At 41.8% G+C, this 21,229-nt stretch overlaps 1 protein-coding gene across 1 annotated transcript in view; it reads left to right on the top strand.

The window, feature by feature from the left end:
* The window catches only part of Spdya (speedy/RINGO cell cycle regulator family member A), a 30,154-nt gene extending 9,179 nt beyond the window's left edge, over positions 1–20,975 (top strand). Inside the window, exons 4-6 of the mRNA XM_045151215.1 lie at positions 5,684–5,855; positions 12,634–12,928; positions 20,884–20,975. Of these exons, the coding sequence (XP_045007150.1) occupies positions 5,684–5,855; positions 12,634–12,928; positions 20,884–20,975 (559 nt within the window). The remainder of the gene's footprint in view (positions 1–5,683; positions 5,856–12,633; positions 12,929–20,883) is intronic.
* The last annotated feature ends 254 nt before the right edge of the window (positions 20,976–21,229 follow it).

Raw genomic sequence — 21,229 nt, 5'->3', positions numbered from 1 at the left:
TCATGATCTGCCTGGGCTAGAGAAAGACCCTACCTTGAAGAGAAAAAAAAAAAAAATTGAGGGCTGGAAAGATGACTTAGTGATTAAAGGTGCTTGATTGCAAAACTGATGGCCTGAGTTCAAGGCCATCCTGAGACTACATAGTGAATTCCAGGTCAGCCTGAGCTAGAGTGAAACCCTACCTCAAAAAACCAGAAAAAAAAAATTACTTGGGCTGGAGAGATGTCTTAGTAGCTACACCACTTGCTTGCCAAAGCCTAAGGACCCAGGTTTGATTCCCCAGTATCCACATAAACCAGATGCGCATGGAGGTGCATGTATCTGGAGTTCATTTGCGGTGGCTGAAGGTCCTGGCATGCCCATTCTCTCTCTATCTGTTTCTTTTCTCTCTCTTTCTGTCTCTCAAATAAATAAATAAAAATAATAAAATATTTCTTAAAAAGTTGCTCAAGTTCTCTTTAGTTCAGAATCAGATTTATTAAATAATAAGAGGGTTGGGCTGGGCTGGGCATGGTGGCATATGCCTTTAACCTCAGCACTCAGAGGCAATGGATTACTGTCAGTTTGAGGTCGGCCTGAAACTGCATAGCGAATTCCAGGACAGCCTGGGCTAGGTGTTAAAAGCACTTGAAAAGCCTGTCAGCTTACACTCAGATTTTATTTGTTTATTTGAGAGAGAGAGGGACCCACACAGAGAGAGAGAGAGAAAGAGAATGGTAGCACCAGAGCCTCCAGCTACTGCAAACAAACTCCAGATGCATGTGCACCTTGTGCATCTGGCTTATGTGGGTCCTGGGGAATTAGACCTAGGTCCTTATGCAGGCAAGTGCCTTGACTGCTAAGCCATCTCTCGAGCCCCTAGGTTCATATTTTAGCATCCACATAAGGTCAGGTACAAAGTGGTACATGTGTCTGATCCCAGTGTGCCTATGACAATGGAAGGCAGATTCCAGGAGAATCCAAAGCTTGTTTGCAGCAGCAAGAGTCCATATCTCAGCTGGGCATGGTAGCACATGCCTTTAATCCTAGCACTCAGGAGGCAGAGGTAGAAGGATCACAGTGAGTTCAAGGCCAGCCTGAGACTACATAGTGAATTATGGGTCAGCCTGGGTTAGAGTGAGACCCTACCTTGGAAAATAAAAAGAGTCCATGTCTCAAAGAAAGTAAAATACGGACACTTCATAGTTGTTCTCTGACCTCCACTGTCAAGGCACCTCAATGCCCATACACACACATACAAGTAATAAAGTTTAAGAATAATAGTATAAAAAATAAGAATAAGGCTGGGTGTGATAGCTCACACCTTTAATCCCAGCACTCAGGAGGCACAGGTAGGAGGATCACAGTGAGTTCGAGGATACCTTGAGACTATATAGTGAATTTCAGGTCAGCCTGGGCTAGGGTGAGACCTTACCTCAAAAAAAAAAAAAAAAAAGAAAGAAAAAGAAAAAGAAAAGAAAAAAAGAAAGAAAGAAAGAAAAAGAATTAAGGAAACATATTTTCCAGCACGTAAGGAAAAATGAACCCAAGTTAAAAGTTGGTGATGATTGTTAAATTTGATCTTTTTTTTATCTGAAAGAGAGAAAAAGGAGAGAGAGAGAAAGAGGCAAAGAGAGAATGGGCACGCCAGGGCACCTAGCCACTGCAAACTAATTCCAGACATATGTGCCACCTTGTACATCTGGTTTACGTGGGTATTAGGGAATTCAACCAGGGTCCTTAGGCTTTGCAGGCAAGTGTCTTAAACTAAGCCATCTCTCCAGCCCAGCTAAAACTGTATTATGTGTAAGGATCACAGCATTGTTTATGTAAATATATTTTTCCCTATTGTACAGAAGAAGAAACTAAGAGTTAAAAAGATTAAGTTTAGGGCTGGAGAGATGGCTTAGTGGTTAAGCACTTGCCTGTGAAGCCTAAGGACCCCAGTTCAAGGCTCGATTCCCCAGGACCCATGTTAGCCAGATGCACAAGGGGGCGCACGCGTCTGGAGTTCGTTTGCAGTGGCTGGAAGCCCTGGCGCGCCCACTCTCTCTGCCTCTTTCTCTCTCTGTCTGTCACTGTCAAATAAATAAGTAAAAATTAACAAACAAAAAAAAAAAAAAATTAAAAAAAAAAAAAAAGATTAAGTTTAGCTGGGCGTGGTGGCGCACGCCTTTAATCCCAGCACTTGGGAGGCAGAGGTAGGAGGATTGCCATGAGTTCAAGGCCACCCTGAGACTACAGAGTTAATTCCAGGTCAGCCTGGACCAGAGTGAGACCCTACCTCAAAAAACCAAAAAAAAAAAAAAAAAAAGTTAAGTACTTTCTGAGATCATAAAAGTTAGTAAAGGGCTGGAGAGATGGTTTAGTGGTTAAGGCCTGCAAAGCCAAAAGACCCAGGTTCAATTCCCAGGACCCACATAAGCCAGATGTACATGGCACATGCATCTGGAGTTTGTTTTCAGTGGCTGGATGCCCTGGCATGCCCCTCTCTTCCTCTCTCCCTCTCTCCCCTCTGTCTCAAATAAATAAGTAAACAGTAGAGACCAGGTGTGGTATACCCACCTGTAGTCCTAGTAATTGAGAGACTGAGGCAAGGGAATCATGAGTTTGAGACCAGCCTGGGCTACACATCAAACAAGTCTCTAAAAGCCCTATGGAGTAGACGTAAATGCAGATTCACGAGTGGTTCAGTCATCTGATGCTGAGTTAAACTGCCACTTACGTGTCTCAGTGCTGCATTCTATGTGGGTGTCAGTGTGATCCCTAGTTTGTGATTTGTCAAGCCATAAGAAGCTTTAGTTTAGATTTTAAATATTTATTTGAGAGAGAGTGAGCATGGAATGCAATGCCTTCTAGCTACTTCAAATGTACTCTAGATGGATATGCTGCTTTATATGGGTACTAGAGAGTTGAATCTAGGTCATCAGGCTGCAAATAAGCACATTTAACTGCTGAGCCATCTTCCCAATTATTCAGCTTAAATCTTACTAGAAGCCTGAAGTTGGAATTGTTACACTTGCTTTATAAAAAGCATTGCTATGGCCTGGAGAAATGACTTAGCCATTAAGGAGCATGTCTGAAAGCCAAAGGATCCAGGTTTGATTCCCCAGGACCCATGTAAGCCAGATGGTGGCACATGCATCTGAAGATCCTGGCATGCCCATTCTCTCTCCCACCCTCCTTCCTTCCCTCCCCCCCCCCCTCCCTGCCTCTCTTTCTCAAATAAATAATTTTTTAAAGTATTGTGAGCCAGGTGTGGTGGTGCATGCCTTTAATCCCAGCACTTAGGAGGTAGAGGTAGGAGGATCGCCATGAGTTTGAGGCCACCCTGAGAATACAGAGTGAATTCCAGGTTAGCCTGAGCTAGAGTGAGACCCATCTCAAAAAACAAAAGAAAAGAAAAAAGTATTTCTATTAAAGCATTCTTTAGAGTTGACTAAGGGCTAGTCTTTAAGGTGACACTGTTGCAGTCAGCTCCTTGTTTCTGGAATAGACACCTGACCAAAAGCAGCACACTGCATGTTAAATTATAAACTCTATATTTCAAATGATATGAGTGATACTTTACATTTTTTGTGTCTACTATACTTTTTGTGTAGGTTACTCTGTAATTTTTCCTCCTTCAGTATTTTCTGTTAGCCACAGAAGATCAAGTACTTTTCCTTTCTACTCTTGTAATGTTTCCTTTCAATATATTCTTACAACATTCTGAATTTATTTTTCTTTCTTTTTTTTTCTAATTTTTAGAGACAAGGTTTCATGTAGCCTAGGCTTGCCAAAATACCTACCTACATTGCTTGAGGGTGACCTTGAATTTCCAATCCTTCTGCCTCCACCTCCCAAATATTGAGATGACAAGCTTGAGCCACACACTGGCAAATCATTTACCAATATTCTCTTTTATAGTTAATAGTTTCATACTTACTTGTTTTCTCTACCTAACTATGGATTCTTTAGGGAAGGAGTATCTTTTTATTTTATTTTTCTTTATTTCGTTCTTCAATGACTAACATGAGATTCTTTCTTTTTCATTTTTTTAAATTTTTATTTATTTGTGAGAGAGAGGTAAAAGATAGAAAGAATGGGCATGCCAGGGATGCATTCACCACTTTGTGCATCTGGCTTACTAGGTCCTGGGGAGTCAAACCTAGGTCCTTGGGCTTTGCAGGCAAGTACCTTAACCACTAAGCCATCTCTCCAGCCTGAGATTTTTAAAAATTTATTCTTCTTATCATTTTTTAATTTTTATTTATTTATTTATTTATTTTGGTTTTTTGAGGTAGGGTTTACTCTAGCCTAGGATAACCTGGAATTCACTATGTAGTCTTAGGGTGGCCTTGAACTCATGGCGAACCTCCTACCTCTGCCTCCTAAGTGCTGGGATTAAAGGCATGCACCACCACACCTGGCTCAGCCTGAGATTCTTAATTCTTTATTTGAATAAACACAATTATTTTGGAAAAGGAAATGGACTCTGAGGAGTGCAGGTATAACTTAATAGTAAAATGTTTTCTCAGCACATGTGAGGCCATGGGCTTGACCCCAGCATTGCAAAGAAAAACAAAATGGACTCTGCATCGGAGAAATCTACTTCTAGTTAAAGAGCAACTTGCATGTATATGATATAGATATAGTATGCCAGAAAAGTTCTCAATCTAAAAGAAAATTAGGATGTGATCCATCCTCATATAACACCATAGTACATTATGATTTCCTATTTAAGAGCTGGAGAGATGGCTCGATGGCTAAAGGTGTTTGCAACACCTGCCAGCCTGGGTCTGATTTCCCAGTACCAGATGCACGAAGTGACATGCTCATCAGGAGTTTGTAGTGCCAAGAGGCTATGGTATGTTCTCCTTCTTTCTCTTTGTCCCTTTCTCCTTGCAAAGAGAGAAAATATTTTATAAATAAGTAAATAAAAAATAGTGCCTTACATTCATTCACACAGGATGGAGACAGTGCTTGTTCTCATAAGGCAGGCTTAAGTCACACTTCATCAAATAGTAAAGTACTCTAGAAGGTCTTGTCTTAGTGGTAGACACAGGCTGAGCACAGCTTCAGGTCTGTCTACAAAGTCATGAAAGCAAGACCCAAAAGAATCAGATTGCTTCAAAGCAACTCAATTGCATCCTACAACAAAGGTCAAACTTTACAGGAGGGCTAGAAAGATGGCTTAGCAGTTAAGGCACTTGCCTGCAAAGTCTAAGGACCTAGGTTCAATTTCCCAGTACCCTTTAAGCCAGATGCATATTTTGGTGCATGCATCTGGAGTTCATTTGCAGTGGCTGAAGACCCTGGTGCACCCACTCTCTCTCTCTGAAATAAATAAAATAAAATTATAGGAATACAAAAACAGGTTGGGAAGACTGCTCAACAGTTAAGGGCACCTTCTCACAAAGCCTTCTGGCCTGAATTCAGTTCTTTAGCACCCATGTAAAGCCAGACGCAAAGTGATGCATCCTGTCTGGAGTTTGTTTGTAACAGCAAGAGATCCTGGTGGCATGTACACACACAGGCATACACACACATATACACACTCGTGTGCAATAACTAAATTTAAAGAAAGAAAGCACTCAGAAATTACTTTATCACTATTTTCATGTATTTATGAGAAAGGTTGAACATTTCTGTATGCTTAGAAGCAGTTGATGTTTCTGTTTTGGCTAAGTACTCTTCCTGCCCTTACATTTCTCTTTGTCAGGTATCTGGCTAATACAGTTGAAGAAGATGAAGAAGAAGCCAAGTATGAGATTTTTCCATGGGCTTTGGGGAAAAACTGGAGAAAATTGTTCCCTAATTTCTTAAAGTTAAGGGATCAACTCTGGGATAGAATTGACTATAGGGCTATTGTAAGCAGGCGATGCTGTGAAGAGGTAAGGATTTAAAAACACTTTATAAACCTTTGCCTATCTAATTTTCCTTAACTTATTTATCTTATTTTTTAATTTTGATTTTTCCAAGAAGTGGGTCTTCCATATGCCACAGTTTTCTGTGTGTGTGTGTGTGTGTGTGTGTGTGTGTGTCTGTGTGTGTGGGTTTTCGTGGTTTTTTTGAGGTAGGGTCTCACTCTAGCTCAGGCTGACCTGGAATTCACTATGTAGTCTCAGGGTGGCCTCAAACTCACGGCGATCCTCCTACCTCTGCCTCCCGAGTGCTGGGATTAAAGGCGTGCGCCATCACGCCCAGCTCACAGTTTGCTTTTTAAAAATATTTTTATTTATTTATTACACTCAGGGAGAGAGAGAAAAAAATGGGTATGCCAGAACTTGTAGCCACTGCACACGAACTCCAGACAAATGTGGCATTATGAGCATCTGGCTTATGTGAGACCTGGAGAATTGAACCTGGATCCTTAGGCTTTGCAGTCATGTGCCTTAACTGCTAAGCTATCTCTCCAGCCTCTTTTCTTTCATACCTTTTTTTTCTTTTCTTTTCTTTTCTTTTTTTTTTTTTTTTTTTTTTGAGGTAAGGTCTCAGTAGTCCCAGGCTGGCCTTGAACTCACAGTGATCCTCCTACCTCTGCCTTCCCAGTGTTGGGATTAAAGGCATGTGCCACCACACCCAGCCAGTGTTAATTTTCAAAGTGAATGCTTCTGGCCTTGTGGGACCTTAGGACACTTGGAGCATAAGAGGAACCAGAATGAAGATTAGCACTGCAGTGCCCCACTTCATGGCAGACCAATCACTCTCAGATTCAGTGATTAGCCTTTTAATTGCAAGAGTGTTAGCGCACACTACTACATCTAGGACTATCTCAGCTGCTGGTACCAGACTATAAAAGAGCCAAAGAGAATGATGTGGCTTAATAGGGTATGTGACAATGACAAAGGTATTGTAGGCAACTAACAGTTGGGCTAAGCAAATGGACAGAAAAGTTTAGACTTATGCTACAGGAAAGAGGAATCTTCAGACTGTAACTACATTGCACTTGGCTCTCCAAATGATGCTTAAGGAAGAAGACCAATCACTGTATCCAGAGGAGAGCAACTACCATGAAACAAGAACAAATATATTCAACCTATTCTCCATTTCTATGAAAAAGCTTTGCTCCTACCTAAATCCATTCCTTCTACATGTACACAGGTCTTACCTTCTATCTTCTTGAGGACATCATTCCAATACTTGTTTCTTTTAAGCATTTCATGTTTTCGATTATATTGGATCATTATTATTGTATAGTTGCTCTAAGGTCCCCATCAATTAAAAACACAAAAATGCAAGGCATGGTGATGTATGCCTGTAATCCCAGCACTTGGGAAGCAGAGGTAGGAGGATCGCTGTGAGTTGGAGGCCACCCTGGGAGTACAGAGTAGTTCCAGGTTAGCCTGGACAACAGAACACAAAAATGTCATTACTAACTTAGCCACCAAAGCTGAGGGGGTGGAGACAGGAAGAGCACTAGGGCTTGCTGGTCAAGCAGTCCAACTGAAGAAATGGCACAAGAATAAGTTCAGTGACCCTGTCTTAAGGAAAGAAGGCAAAAGAACAATAGAAGAGGATACCCAATGGCAGTAACCTCTCTACATGTGTGTGCATGGAGTGTGCGCATGTGGCACATGCGAACACACAACATAATACATTTACACTAAAAAAAAAAATAATAGCCAGAGAAATGACTCAGAGGTTAAAAGGCACTTGCCAAGTCTGCAAGGTTGGTTCAATTCCCCAGTTCCCACATAAAGCCAGAACAGTGGTGCAGGGGCTGGAAAGATGGCTTAGCAGTTAAGGCACTTACCTATGAAGCCTAAAGACTCTGGTTCAATTCCCTAGTACCCATGTAAGCCAGATGCACATAGTGGTGCATGTTTCTGGAGTTCGTTTGCAGTGGCTAGAGGCCCTGGTGAACCCATTCTCTGTATCTACCCCCCCCCAAAATAAATTAAACTGAAATATACTTTTAAAAAGTGGATCATGGTACCTGTCACTGGCTTTCAGCAGCTTGACATGCATGCACAACATGCGTGAATTATTTAGAAAAAAATACAGGGCTGGGGAGATGGCTCAACAATTAAAGGCACTTGCTTACAAAGCCTGATGGCCCATGTTCAGTTCCCCAATACCCATGTAAAGCCAAACACCCAAAGTGACACATGCATCTGGAGTTTGTTTGCAGAGGCAGGAGGTCCTGACACACTCATTTTCTCTCTCTCTCTCTATATATATATATATATTGAAAAGAAAATACACATATATAGATGCAAATAATAAATGACAGAGCTTGACATCACATGTAATGACTCCCCACTGTTCTGTTTTTTATATGCACCTAGCTTCCATATAAACTCATTAACTTGGGAAATGCACTTATATCTTATCTCAGGAATTAAGTAACATACATATTCTTCTTGTTCTTTTTGAGGCAGACCCTCAAAAAGAGGGTACTACCAGGTCCTCCAGCCACTGCAAATGAACTCCAGATGTATGCACCACCTTGTGCATCCAGATTTACATGGGTACTGGAGAATTGAACCCAGGTCATTAGACTTTGCAGGCAGGTGCCTCAACCACTGAGCCATCTCTCCAGCCAGTAGCTACTTTTTAAAATATATATTTTATTTATTTGAGAGAGAGAAAGAGAGAGAATGGGTATGTTAGGGCCTCCAGCCACTGCCAATGAACTCCAGACACATGGGCCCCCTTGTGCATCTAGCTTACATGGGCCGTGGAGAATCAAACTGGGATCCTTTGGCTTTGCAGGCAAATGCCTTAGCTGCTAAGCCATCTCTCCACCCCAGTAGCTACTTTTAAGAAAAATTATGAAGCCAGGTGTGCTGCTGGCGCATGCCATTTAATTCCAGCACTTGGGAGGCAAAGGTAGTAGGATCGCCATGAGTTCTAGGCCATCTTGAGACTACATAGTGAATTCCAGGTCAGCCTGGGCTAGAGAGAGACCCTACCTCAAAAAATATATGTATTTTCCATTAAAAATTATTTATTTGCAAGGAGAATGAGAATGGGTGTGTCAGGTCCTCTAGCCTCTGCAGAACTCCAGGTGCATTTGCCACTTTGTGTATCTGGCTTTATGTGAGTACTAGGGAATCAAACCCAGATTATTAGGCTTTACCAGCAAATATATATAATATTTTTAAAAGAGAAATTTGGTTGCTATGAGTTTGAGGCCACTCTGAGACTACATATTCAATTCCAGATCAGCCTGAGCTAGATTAAAACCCTATCTCAAAAACCAAAGGGGGGAAAAAAGAAAGAAAAAAGAAATTTGGCATGTAGGCACAGGAATGAAAGTGATAATTGGATAGTGAAGTGAATGGTCAACAAGTATGGTGAATTACCACCTTTCAAGTAATGCTTAAAGCTTAGTAGATAAAGAGTCCGGGTAAAATTAACATTAAGGTTTTTAGAGCCTGCCAGGCATTGCTGTAAGTATTACATATGTATTCTCTCTCACAATTATTCTAGACCTAGCGAGGCCATACCAGATGCAGAAACTAAAGCAGAGAGGAGTCAAGTAACTCCTCAAAGGACACACAGTTAGGAGGCAGGAAGATCACTGTGAGTTTAAGGCCAGCCTGGGACTACAGAGTGAGTTCCAGGTCAGCCTGGACTAGAGTGAAACCTACCTTGAGAAACCAAAAATAGTAATAAAAATATACAAAAGTTTTTTGAGACAGGATCTTTTATTATGTGTGTGTGTGTGAAGATTGCATTGTAAGCAGTCCTGTCCTTCCTTTGACACTTACATTCTTTCCACCAACTCTTAATGGATCCTGATCTTGGAAGGTGTAATAGAGATGTGTCAGTGCTGAACACTCTACTGTTACTTCTTAGCAGTATGGTGCCTTTTGAGTCATCCCAGGGTCACTGCCATCTGAAAAGAGAAGCTTCTCTAACCAAAAGTGAGAGTAGCATTAATACATGGGTTTGAACATTAAGTACTTACAGGGCAGTTTGGTGTGCATAATGTATGCATTTAGTCAGACAAGAGCAGGCATTCTACTCCTAGGGCTCATGACCTCCCCTACCATATACTTTTGACTAGGTTTTCAGTACCAGGCATGTATTCCCTCCGGTGGAATGGGCCTCCAGTCCAATTAGAGAACCACTGGTTCCCCCCATAACAGACATACCACTGTTACGCCTGTTGGCTCATTTGGCCTGGCTGGCCATACTTATGGCTTGCAGTGTCCACTGTTGTTTATCACCGTTGATGACTTCTCTCTCCCATAGGACTGCATGCAGCATAGATTTTTTTTTTCAGCTTTCTGTCAGCTGGTCTACAGGAGGAGGTTTTCAGCAGCTCCAGCTGGATTTCTCAGTGACCTTGCAGCCCAAACATGTGGAGTCTTCAGCAGTAGGGTCTTACCATCTATTTTTGGTGGGAAACCAAGAGTTTGGCAATGGCCTATAATGTTTTGGGTGTATCAGGGACTTCTTTGGCCAACAACTCACTGGAAGGTATCCCATCCCCAGCACTGAAATTTTTCTAGTAACAATCTGACTTCTGGGTGCACCATTATCCAGAAAAGTAAGTTTCCATGTGGCTTATTCATAACATCTTGAATTTTTAAAATTTTATTTGAGAGAGAGAAGGAAGCATATATATATATGAAGAGAATTGGCATGCCAGGGCCTTCATCTAGTAACAATTTTTCTACTAAAAATCTATGACTTCTGGGTGCACCATTATCCAGAAAAGTAAGTCCACATATGGCTTATTCATAACATCTTGATTTTAAAAAAATTATTTATTTATTTGAGAGAGAGACAGAGAATAGGAATGCCAGGGCTTCTAGCCACTGCAAACAAACTCCAGGTGTTTGTGCCCCCTCGTGCATCTGGCTTACATGGGTCTTGGAGAGTCGAACCAGGATCCTCTGGCTTTGCAGGCAAAGGCCTTAACTGCTAAGACATCTCTCCAGCCCATCTTGATCTTTTTAAATTTTATTTTATTTGAGAGAAAAAGAAAGAAGCACATATATGCAGAAAGAGAATGGGCATGCCAGGACCTTTATCCACCACAAACGAACTTCAAATGCATGTACCACTTAGTGCAGCTGGCTTACATGGGTCCTGGGGAATCAAACCTGGGCCTTTGGCTTAGTAGGCAAGCACCTTAACCATTAAGTTATACTTCCAGCTCATACCTTGAATTTTGATTAACCCTCCTCCCACCCTTCCTTTATTTAATCTCTTTCCCTAACCTCACTTAGGCCATTCTATCCCCAGTAATCTGTTCATCTACATACATATATACACTCCCATTCCCTAAGTCCTGCCCTTTCCTCCCTCCCGTATAGCCCCTTTCTAGCTTACTGCCCTCTGATATTGATTTTAAAATTTTATTTATTTATTTATCTATTAATTTATCTATCTATCTATCTATCTATCTATCTATCTATCTATCTATCTATTTATTTATTTATTTATTACAGAGAAAGAAAGGGAGAATGAGGAAAGAGAATGGGCATGCCAGGGCCTCTAGCCACTGCAAACAAACTCCAGATGCATGTGCTACCATGTGCATCTGGCTTATGTAGACTCTGGAGAATTGAACCTGTGTCCTTAGGCTTTATAGGCAAGCACCTTAACCATTATGCCATCTCTCCAGCCCTGCTATCGATTTTTATTCCAACTCACATGCAAACATTTGTAGCTAGTATCCGCATATCAGAGAGAACATGCAGCATTTAGCTTTCTGGGCCTGGGTTACCTCATTTAGTATAATCCTTTTCAGATCCATCCATTACAAGCATCCACCATCACACTGGCTTAGATTTTTTTTTTAATATATGTATTTAGCCAGACGTGGTGGCTCGTGTCTTTAATCTGAGCACTCAGGAGGCAGAGGTAGGAGGATCACTGTGAGTCCAAAGCCACCCTGAGACTACATAGTGAATTCCAAGTCAGGGCTAGAGTGAGACCCTACCTCATAAAAAAAAAATTAAATATATGTATTTATTTGCAAGTAGAAAAACACAGACACACACAGAGAGAGAGAGAGACAAGGGGTGCACCAAGTTATGGTTTGCAGTGGCTAGAGGCTCTTGTATACCCATTCCCTCTCTCTCTCCCTGCAAATAAGTAACTTTTCTTTTTTTTTTAATTTGTTCATTATTTATTTATTTATTTGAGAGCTACAGACACAGAGAGAAAGACACATAGAGGGAGAGAGAGAGAATGGGCGCGCCAGGGCTTCCAGCCACTGCAAACGAACTCCAGACGCGTGCGCCCCCTTGTGCATCTGGCTAATGTGGGACCTGGGGAACCGAGCCTCGAACCGGGGTCCTTAGGCTTCACAGGCAAGCGCTTAACCGCTAAGCCATCTCTCCAGCCCAACTTTTCTTAATCTTATTAAAGCTGGGTGTGGTTGTGCACGCCTGTAATCCCAGCACTTGGGAGGCAGAGGTAGGAGGATTGCTGTGAGTTGGAGGCTACCCTAAGACAACACAGTGAATGCCAGGTCATCCTGGGCTAGAGTGAGATCCTACCTCAAAAATCAAAAAAGCAAATTTTAAAAAATCATACTAAATTCTGAAAGTGCCAATCATGGTGGCTCATACCCATAGTCCCAGCCTTGGGAGGCTGAGGTAGAGGATCACTGAGCTCAAGGGTACAGAGTGAGTTCCCAGTCAGCCTGAGCCAGAGTGATATCCTACCTCAAAAAGCAATTCTAAAATAAGGCTTTCCCTGTAGGTGATGGCCATCGCACCAACCCATTATATTTGGCAAAGAGAACGCTCTGTGCACCACAGTGGAGCTGTGAGAAACTACAACAGAGATGAAGTTCATCTGCCTCGGGGTCCCAGTGCCACACCAATGGATTGCTCTCTCTGTGGTAACAAGGGAAGATACGTGAGACTGGGGTTATCTTCATCATCGTCTTCATCCAATGATACAGTACAGCTGATGGAAAAGCACTCTCAGGAATCACACAGTTCATTACCAATGGACATAATAGGTGATTCTTCTCAAGCTAATAGCACTCAAGGTATGATTTAGTGATAAAGAATTGATTAGAACGTTGACTGAGCTCTAGTCAGACCTCACTTACATACTGTACGAGGGAGTTGAATTAGCAAAACTTCCCCTCTTGAGTTGTAACTTTTTGTCTTCTGTCCATACTTGCATTACGGTAGCCTTCATACACTGAAAGGATTTTAACATGACATACATTAAATTGACACTTGATACACCATAAGCTCTAAGTATTAGAGGTTAAAGAATTTTTTGAATTGTTTATTTTATTTAAAATGCTTTCAAGAAGAAAATAAATTTACTTGTAATCTTACCACCCAACTATTGGTTTTGTCTATATGCTTTTCTATTTCTAACAAAGTTGACCATACTATATCCAAACTAACTTTCTTTAATTTCTCATAAAGCATTCTCCCATGTCAATATTTAGTCTTTAAAAACTGAGTGACATGGTATAAATGTGGTAGTTTATTTGCATCTCATTTTTGTTGAGATTTAAGGGTTGTTCTGAATATTAATTAGCAAGTAATTATACTATCTAAAAAGATAACTAGGGCTGGAGAGATGGCTTAGCGGTTAAGCGCTTGCCTGTGAAGCCTAAGGACCCCGGTTCGAGGCTCGGTTCCCCAGGTCCCACGTTAGCCAGATGCACAAAGGGGCGCACGCGTCTGGAGTTCGTTTGCAGAGTCTGGAAGCCCTGGTGTGCCCATTCTCTTTCTCTTCCTCTATCTGTCTTTCTCTCTGTGTCTGTCGCTCTCAGATAAATAAATAAAAAAAAATATTTAAAAAGATAACTATACCACAGTTTTGATTTATTATTTATTTATTTATTTTGGTTTTTCGAGGTAGGGTCTCACTGTAGCCTAGGCTGACCTGGAATTCACTATGTAGTCTCAGGGTGGCCTCAAACTCATGGCAATCCTCCTACCTCTGCCTCCCAAGTGCTGGGATTAAATGTGTGTACCACCACGCCCAGCCTTGAACTATTTCTTTTTTTTTTTTTAATTTTTATTTATTTTTTTGAGAGCGACAGACACAGAGAGAAAGACAGATAGAGGGAGAGAGAGAGAATGGGCGCGCCAGGGCTTCCAGCCTCTGCAAACGAACTCTAGACACATGCGCCCCCTTGTGCATCTGGCTAACGTGGGACCTCGGGAACCGAGCCTCGAACCGGGATCCTTAGGCTTCACAGGCAAGCGCTTAACCGCTAAGCCATCTCTCCAGCCCCTCTTTTTTTTTTTTTAATTGACAACTTTCATGATTGTAAATAATATTTCATGGTAATTCCCTCCCTCCTCCCCCCCACCTTCTCCTTTGAAACTCCACTCTCCATCATATCCCCCCCCCCTTAATCAGTCTCTTTTATTTGATGTCATGATCTTTTCCTCCTATTACAATGGTCTTGTGTAGGTAGTGTCAGGCACTGTGAGGTCTTGGATATACAGGCCATTTTGTGTCTGGAGGACTATGTTGTAAGGAGTTCTCCCCTTCCTGTGGCTCTTACATTCTTTCCGCCACCTCTTCTACAATGGAACCTGAGCCTTGGAAGGTGTGTCTGAGATATTTCAGTGCTGAGCATTCCTCTGTCACCTCTTCTTAGCACCATGGTGCCTTCTGAGTCATCCCAAGGTCACTGCCATCTGAATAGAGAAGCTTCTCTAACCAAAAGTGAGAGTATCTTTAATATATGGGTATGAACATTAAGAGAAGTACTTACTAGACAGGGTCTCGCTCTAGCTCAGGTTGGCCTTGAACTCATGGAGATCTTCCTACCTCTGCTTTCTGAGTGCTAGGATTAAGATCAATTGCCACCATATTCAGCTTCAAGATCAATTTTCTTAAAAATATTTATTATTTTTATTTATTTGACAGAGGGGAGAAGAGAGAATGGGCACACCAGGGCCTCCAGCCACTGCAAATGAACTCCAGACACATGTGCCACCTTGTGCATCTGGCTTATGTGGGTCCTGGGGAATCAAACCTGGATCCTTTGGCTTTGCAGACAAACACCTTAACCACTAAGCCTTCCCCCCAGCCCCAATTTTTAAAAATTTTATCTATTTAATTTCAGAGAGGGGAAAGAGAAAGAATGGGCACACCAGGACCTCTAGTCACTGCAAAGAAACTCCAGACACATGTGCCACCTTGTGCATCTGGCTTTACATAGATCCTGGGGAATTGAACCTAGGTCCTTTGGCTTTGCAGGCAAGCACCTTAACCACTAAGCCATCTCTTCAGCCCTCAAGCTCAGTTTTTAATGTGCATGTGTAAAATGAATATTAACCATTTTATCTATAGGATTTATGACATTTCTACATTTGAAACAGTACTAGGATAGTATTTTACAACAGTGATTCTTTTTACTTCTAATAGAGTCTTCCAGGTTTTCACCTATCTGAAGGACTGACAGATGTCTTGTAGACCTTTGTAACTCTTTCATGAGAAACTAAGAGACCTGCATCATTTCAGAATGTTACTGATTTCCCTTTAACACACTCCTCTGAAAGGAGTGGTGACTTCTAAGCTTTACTAGGAACACCAGCCCTGCTCCATGAACAACAGGTTAAGCTTTAGTGCCTGTTCCATACTTAGTGGATTTTACTAACTTCCCTTCTACATCTCCACTTTGTTGTTCCATTCATATCTGAACATAAATGAGGTTCATCATAAGCTCGATTATAAAGAGCCTTTACCAGACAGGTAAGTTAAATATCCCTGGCAACTTAGTATTTGTAATATCAATATTCATATCCAACTAGAAGATTAAACACTGTTATATCCAGTTGGCAGATAAGGACAGTGAGGCTTAGGTTAATTTGTTGAAGGTCAGCAGAGTAATATTTGAAACAGTGTCTGACTTTAGACTGGAGCCTGATTCCCAGTCATCATGCTCTACTGCCTTTTTGATGAAATCCTGCAGTGAAAATAAGAAGCCTTTAGCCAGACTGCCAAGGGAGAAGCGGGAAATTGACAGCCCCTAACAAGCCCGGGTCAGCACCACCTTCAAAAAGCCACATGAACAAACAGGTGATGGTGAAAAGCAGAAAAGAAGATTTACTCAAGGGGGCACTCTGAGAAAAAAAAGAAGGAAGGAAAGAAGGGAGGGAGGAAGGGAGGGAAAGGAAATAAGAGGTCCAGAAAGGGAGAGAAGGGATAAGAGAAGAAGAGGGGAAGAAGAAGAGAGGACGGAAATAAAGATGGGGAAAACTGCTGGTGTGGTGGTGCACACGCTTTTAATCCCAGCACTTGGGAGGCAGAGGTAGGATTACCGTGAGTCCAAGGCTACCTTGAGACTACAAAGTGAATTCCAGGTTAGCCTGGGCTAGAGCGAGACTCTACCACAAAAAAAAAAAAAATGTATATATATATATATGAATGAAAATGAAAAAGGGGAAAGGAAAGGCCAGGGGTGGTGGCACACATCTTTAATTCCAGCACTCAGAGGCAGAGGTAGGAGGATTCCTATGAGCTCAAGGCCAGCATGAGGCTACAGAGTGAATTCTAGAACAGTTTGGGCCACAGTAAAACCCTACCTTGAAAAAAAAAAAAAAAAAAAAAGGAAAGGAAAGAAAAGAAAAGAAAAATTAAGGGGAACAGTAGGGTTAGGGAAGAGGAAAGGAAAAAATTACTGATTAGACTCACATTTGACCAGTAAAAATTTGTTTTTGTTTTTTTTTTTTTTTTTGAGGTAGGATCTCACTCTGGCCTAGGCTGACCTGGAATTCACTATGTAGTTTCAGGGTAGCCTTGAACTCACAGCGATCCTTCTACCTCTGCCTCCCAAGTGCTGGGATTAAAGGTATGCATCACTACGCCCAGCTAGTTGGTTATTTCTAAGAGTGACCTCTGTTAGCAAAATGCTCTTCCTACAGTCTGCGTAAGAGTGAAGTCACCTAAGGTTCATCATCATAGAAAATTCAATCCAGCATTCTCCAAGAGAGACACAAAGAGCTAGTGTTCGGTTCCAGGAATAATGCTTAAACTTAGCATAGACAGTAATCAATGCTTCTACTATTCTATTCTTTCAAACAGAAGAAAGCAACTTCTTGATTTTCAAATAAAAACTGTTTTCTACCTTTGAAATTTTTTCTAAAAAAAAAATGTTCAAAAAGCAAGTTTACATAAATATGGTTGCTTTGAAGCCAGGCATGGTGGTGCACGCCTTTAATCCCAGTACACAGGAGGCAGAGGTAGGAGGATCACTGTGAGTTCAAGGACAGCCTGAGACTACATGGTGAATTCCAGGTCAGCCCGCTGGGCTAGAGCAAGACTATACCTCAAAAAAAGTGGTGTTGGGCGGGGGACTGGAGTGGTGACTTAGCTGTTAAGGCACTTGCCTACAAAGCCAAAGGACCCAGGTTTGATTACCCAGGGCCTGTGTAAGCCAGATGCACAAAGTTGTGCATGCATCTGGAGTTGATTTGCAAAGGCTGGAGGCTCTGTCATGACCATTTTCTCTCTGTCTCTCTCCTTTCTCTCTCTCTCTCTCTCTCAAATAAATAAATAAAAATAGATAGAATATTAAAAAAAGAAAACCAAAAAAACTAACTTTGAGGATAGAAGCATTCCTTAAAAATTCATACATTAGGGCTGGAGAGATGGCTTAGCGGTTAAGCGCTTGCCTGTGAAGCCTAAGGACCCTGGTTCGAGGCTCGGTTCCCCAGGTCCCACATTAGCCAGATGCATAAGGGGGCGCACGCGTCTGGAGTTCGTTTGCAGAGGCTGGAAGCCCTGGCGCGCCCATTCTCTCTCTCTCCCTCTATCTGTCTTTCTGTCTGTCACTCTCAAATAAATAAATAAATAAATAAATTTAAAAAATATTAAAAAAAAAATTCATACATTACAATCACCAATCTTGTGCTAGGCCTTGTATAAAGGTAATCACATTTTAAGCCCAATCCTCCAAGAAATTTTGAAACAGTATTATAATGCTCATTGTACTGATGAAAAAACAAACTTAGAAAACCACACCATAACTTAGTAAAACAATCGGAACAAGAGAGATGGGAACCCATTTTTTTGTGTCTTTTTTGTTAGTATTTTTGTTCATTGATTTACAAGCAGAGAGAGAAGAAAGACAGACAGAATGGATGCTCCAGGGCCTCTAGTTGCTGCAAACAAACTTCAGATTCATGCACCACTCTGTGCATCTGGCTTTACATGGGGACTGGGGAATCAAACCCAGGTTGTTAGGCTTGGTAGGCAGGCACCTTAACTGCTGAACCGTCTCTACAGCTCTGGGAATCCAGTGTTGTTGTTTTTTTTTTTTTTTTTAATGAGAAAGAGAAAGATAATTGGCACACTAGAGCCTCCAGGCACATAAATTGAACTCCAGATGCATGTACCACCTGTGCACGTGCGACCTTGTGCTTACATAACCTTGTGCATCTGGCTTACATGGGATCTTGGAAGTTGAGCATGGGCCCTTAGGCTTCACAGGCGAATACCTCAACTGCTAAGCCATCTCTCCAGTCCTGGGAAGCAGTTTTATCTGAATGCACAACACTTATTTTTAGTGATAGGCTTTGAATCCCTATATATGCTATTATTGTGTTCTACCAACAAACCCTAGCAGCACATTTTTTACTAAACTGTTTCTTTTTATGCTGCATTAAGCCTTGTAATACTGAGGTTGGTCCCAGAGAAACATGTATATGTATCATTTGAGACCCTAAGATTTCAGAGAAACCAACAGGGGAAAGTACACTAAAGCCTTATCCTGGCTTAGTCAGGCATAGAACATTCCAACTGTTAGATGACCTGGAGCCAATATTCATAATGTGATAGGAGCTATACTACATGACCAACATATAGGAGCACACTGGATTCCAGAATTAACTCTGTGGGGTAAGAAAGTAGGAAAAGGATTTGATCAGAACATTGAATGTGTCCTGTTTGCTCAGGGATTTGCAGGTAAGGAAACAGCTGAGTAACAGGTTTGGAGACACATAGATCCCACTATGTCCACTTAGTCACTAGTTATTTCTTCACAGTACGTAGTGGTTTGATTCAGGTGTCTCCCATAAACTTAACTGTTCGGAATGCTAGGTTCCCAGCTGATGGAGATTTGGGAATTAAGGCCTTCTGGAGGCAGTGTATTGTTGGGGGTGGGCTTATGGGTGTTATAGCCAGTTTCCCCTTACCAGTGCTTTTTGGCACACTGTCCTGTTGCTATTGTCTACCTTATGTTGGCCAGGAGGTGATGTCCACCGTCTGCTCATGTCACCATTTTCCCCTGCCATCATGGAGCTTCCCCTTAAGTCTGTAAGCCAAAATAAACCCTTTTTTCCCAAAAGCTGCTCTTGATCGGGTGATTTCTGCCAGAAATATGAACCTGACTGCAACGCAATCCTTTTTTTTTTTCAAGGTAGGATCTCACTTTAGCTCAGGCTGACCTGGAATTCACTAGTCTCGGGGTGGCCTCAAATTCACGGTGATTCCCCTACCTCAGCTTCCCATGTGCTAGGACTAAAGGTGTGCACCACTATACCCAACTTCCACAATACTTCTTTTTTCTTTAATGAAAGAGAGAGGGCTGGAGAGATGGCTTAGTGGTTAAGTGCTTGCCTGTGAAGCCTAAGGACCCCGGTTCGAGGCTCAATTCTCCAGGACCCACGTTAGCCAGATGCACAAGGGGGCGCACGCATCTGGAGTTCGTTTGCAGTGGCTGGAAGCCCTGGTGCGCCCATTCTCTCCCTCTCTCTCTCTCTCTCTCTCTCTCTCTCTCTCTGCTTCTTTCTGTCTCTGTCACTCTCAAATAAATAAAAATGAAGAAAAAAAAATTTAAATAAAAAAAAAAAAGAGAGAGGGAATTGGTGCATCAAGACCTCCAGCCACTGCAATTGAACTTGACATGTGTGCCACCTAATGCATATGTGTAACCTTGCACTTGCATTACCTTGTACATATGACTTATGTGGGATCTGGAGAGTCAAACATGGGTGCTTCGGCTTTGCAGGCAAGTGCCTTAACTGCTCAGCCATCCCTCCAGCCCTCACAATACTTTTTACAGGCACTCTTTTTCCACTACTAATCAAATTTTCACTAAGCCAATAAATGAAACAACACATGATCGGGTGTGGGCATAAAGCCACTAGCAATGCTAGTGACCATTACTAGACAGAAAGGGAGGCACGTGCATTTGGAGTTCATTTGTAGTGGCAAGAGACCCTGGCATGCCTTTGCTTCTGTCTCTCTTCTACATAAATAAATTTTTTTTTGTTTGGTTGGTTCTTTTGTTTGTTTTTGTTTTTCGAGGTAGGGTCTCACTCTAGCCCAGGCTGGCTTAGAATTCACGATGTAGCCTCAGGGTGGCTGGAGGTCCTGGTGCACCCATTCATTCTCTCTCTCTGTCTCTCTCTCTCTCTGCCTCTATCTCTATCTGTCACTCTCAAATAAATAAATAAAAATAAATAAATAAAAAATAAAGCTGGAGGTAGTGGTGCAAGTCTGTAGTCTCAGCACTTGACAATGGCAGAGGTAGGTTGATTGTTGATTGCTGTGAAGTTCGAGGCCACCCTGAGACTACATAGTGAATTTCAGGTCAGCCTAGGCTAGAGAGCGAGACCCTGCCTTGAAAAACCAAAAAAAGAAGATAAAAAGAAAATGGCATAGAAAAGTAACAGAATGCATCTGTCCTAGTAAATACCCAGCTGCACCTTGAGTCCTAGCTCTCGGGAGGTGAGGCAGGAGCAGTGTGATGACTACAAGCCCAGGCTGTGTTCTGTTGCTTCCGCTTCCTCCTCCTCCTCCTCCTCCTTCTCCTCCTGCTCCCTTTTCCCACTCTCTAAGAGTTTCATGCAGACTGACCTCTTGGCCTCCAAGATTGGCACTGAGCTCCTGACCATGTGCCTCCTGCTCCTGAGTGCTGGGATTACAGTGTGCACCACCACACCCTGTCAAAAAGTTCTTAATATATAAATTTTATCTTAAATACATAAAATTTATAAAATGCATATTTTATTTCAGTAGCCAAAGACCATCAATCAAATAAAGGAAAGAAACGTAATTTCATGAAGACAGACAGATCTATGGAGTGGTTTACAGGAAGTGAAGAGTAAAATGGCTCAACTAAAGCAACTTGGAATCACTAGCTACGAAATGTCAAACTAAATGCAAGGCAAAGTCAAAATGGGACACTTAAGCAGTTTTACAATGCCATATATCTTTCTTAACTTTGTTATTTCTCAAACATTTGTAAAATTTATATAAATCATAGTAGTCGCTACAATACCAATTTATGAAAGTAGTGGTTTATAATCTAGTTCTAACTTGATGCTTTTTTATCTTCAAATTGATTGCTGTCATCTGAGAT

Source organism: Jaculus jaculus, chromosome 5 (assembly GCF_020740685.1).
Source record: "Jaculus jaculus isolate mJacJac1 chromosome 5, mJacJac1.mat.Y.cur, whole genome shotgun sequence".
NCBI classification, from domain to species: Eukaryota; Metazoa; Chordata; class Mammalia; order Rodentia; family Dipodidae; genus Jaculus; species Jaculus jaculus.
The sequence above is the reverse complement of the archived record's forward strand: the minus strand, read 5'-3'. Positions and strand labels throughout refer to the sequence as shown.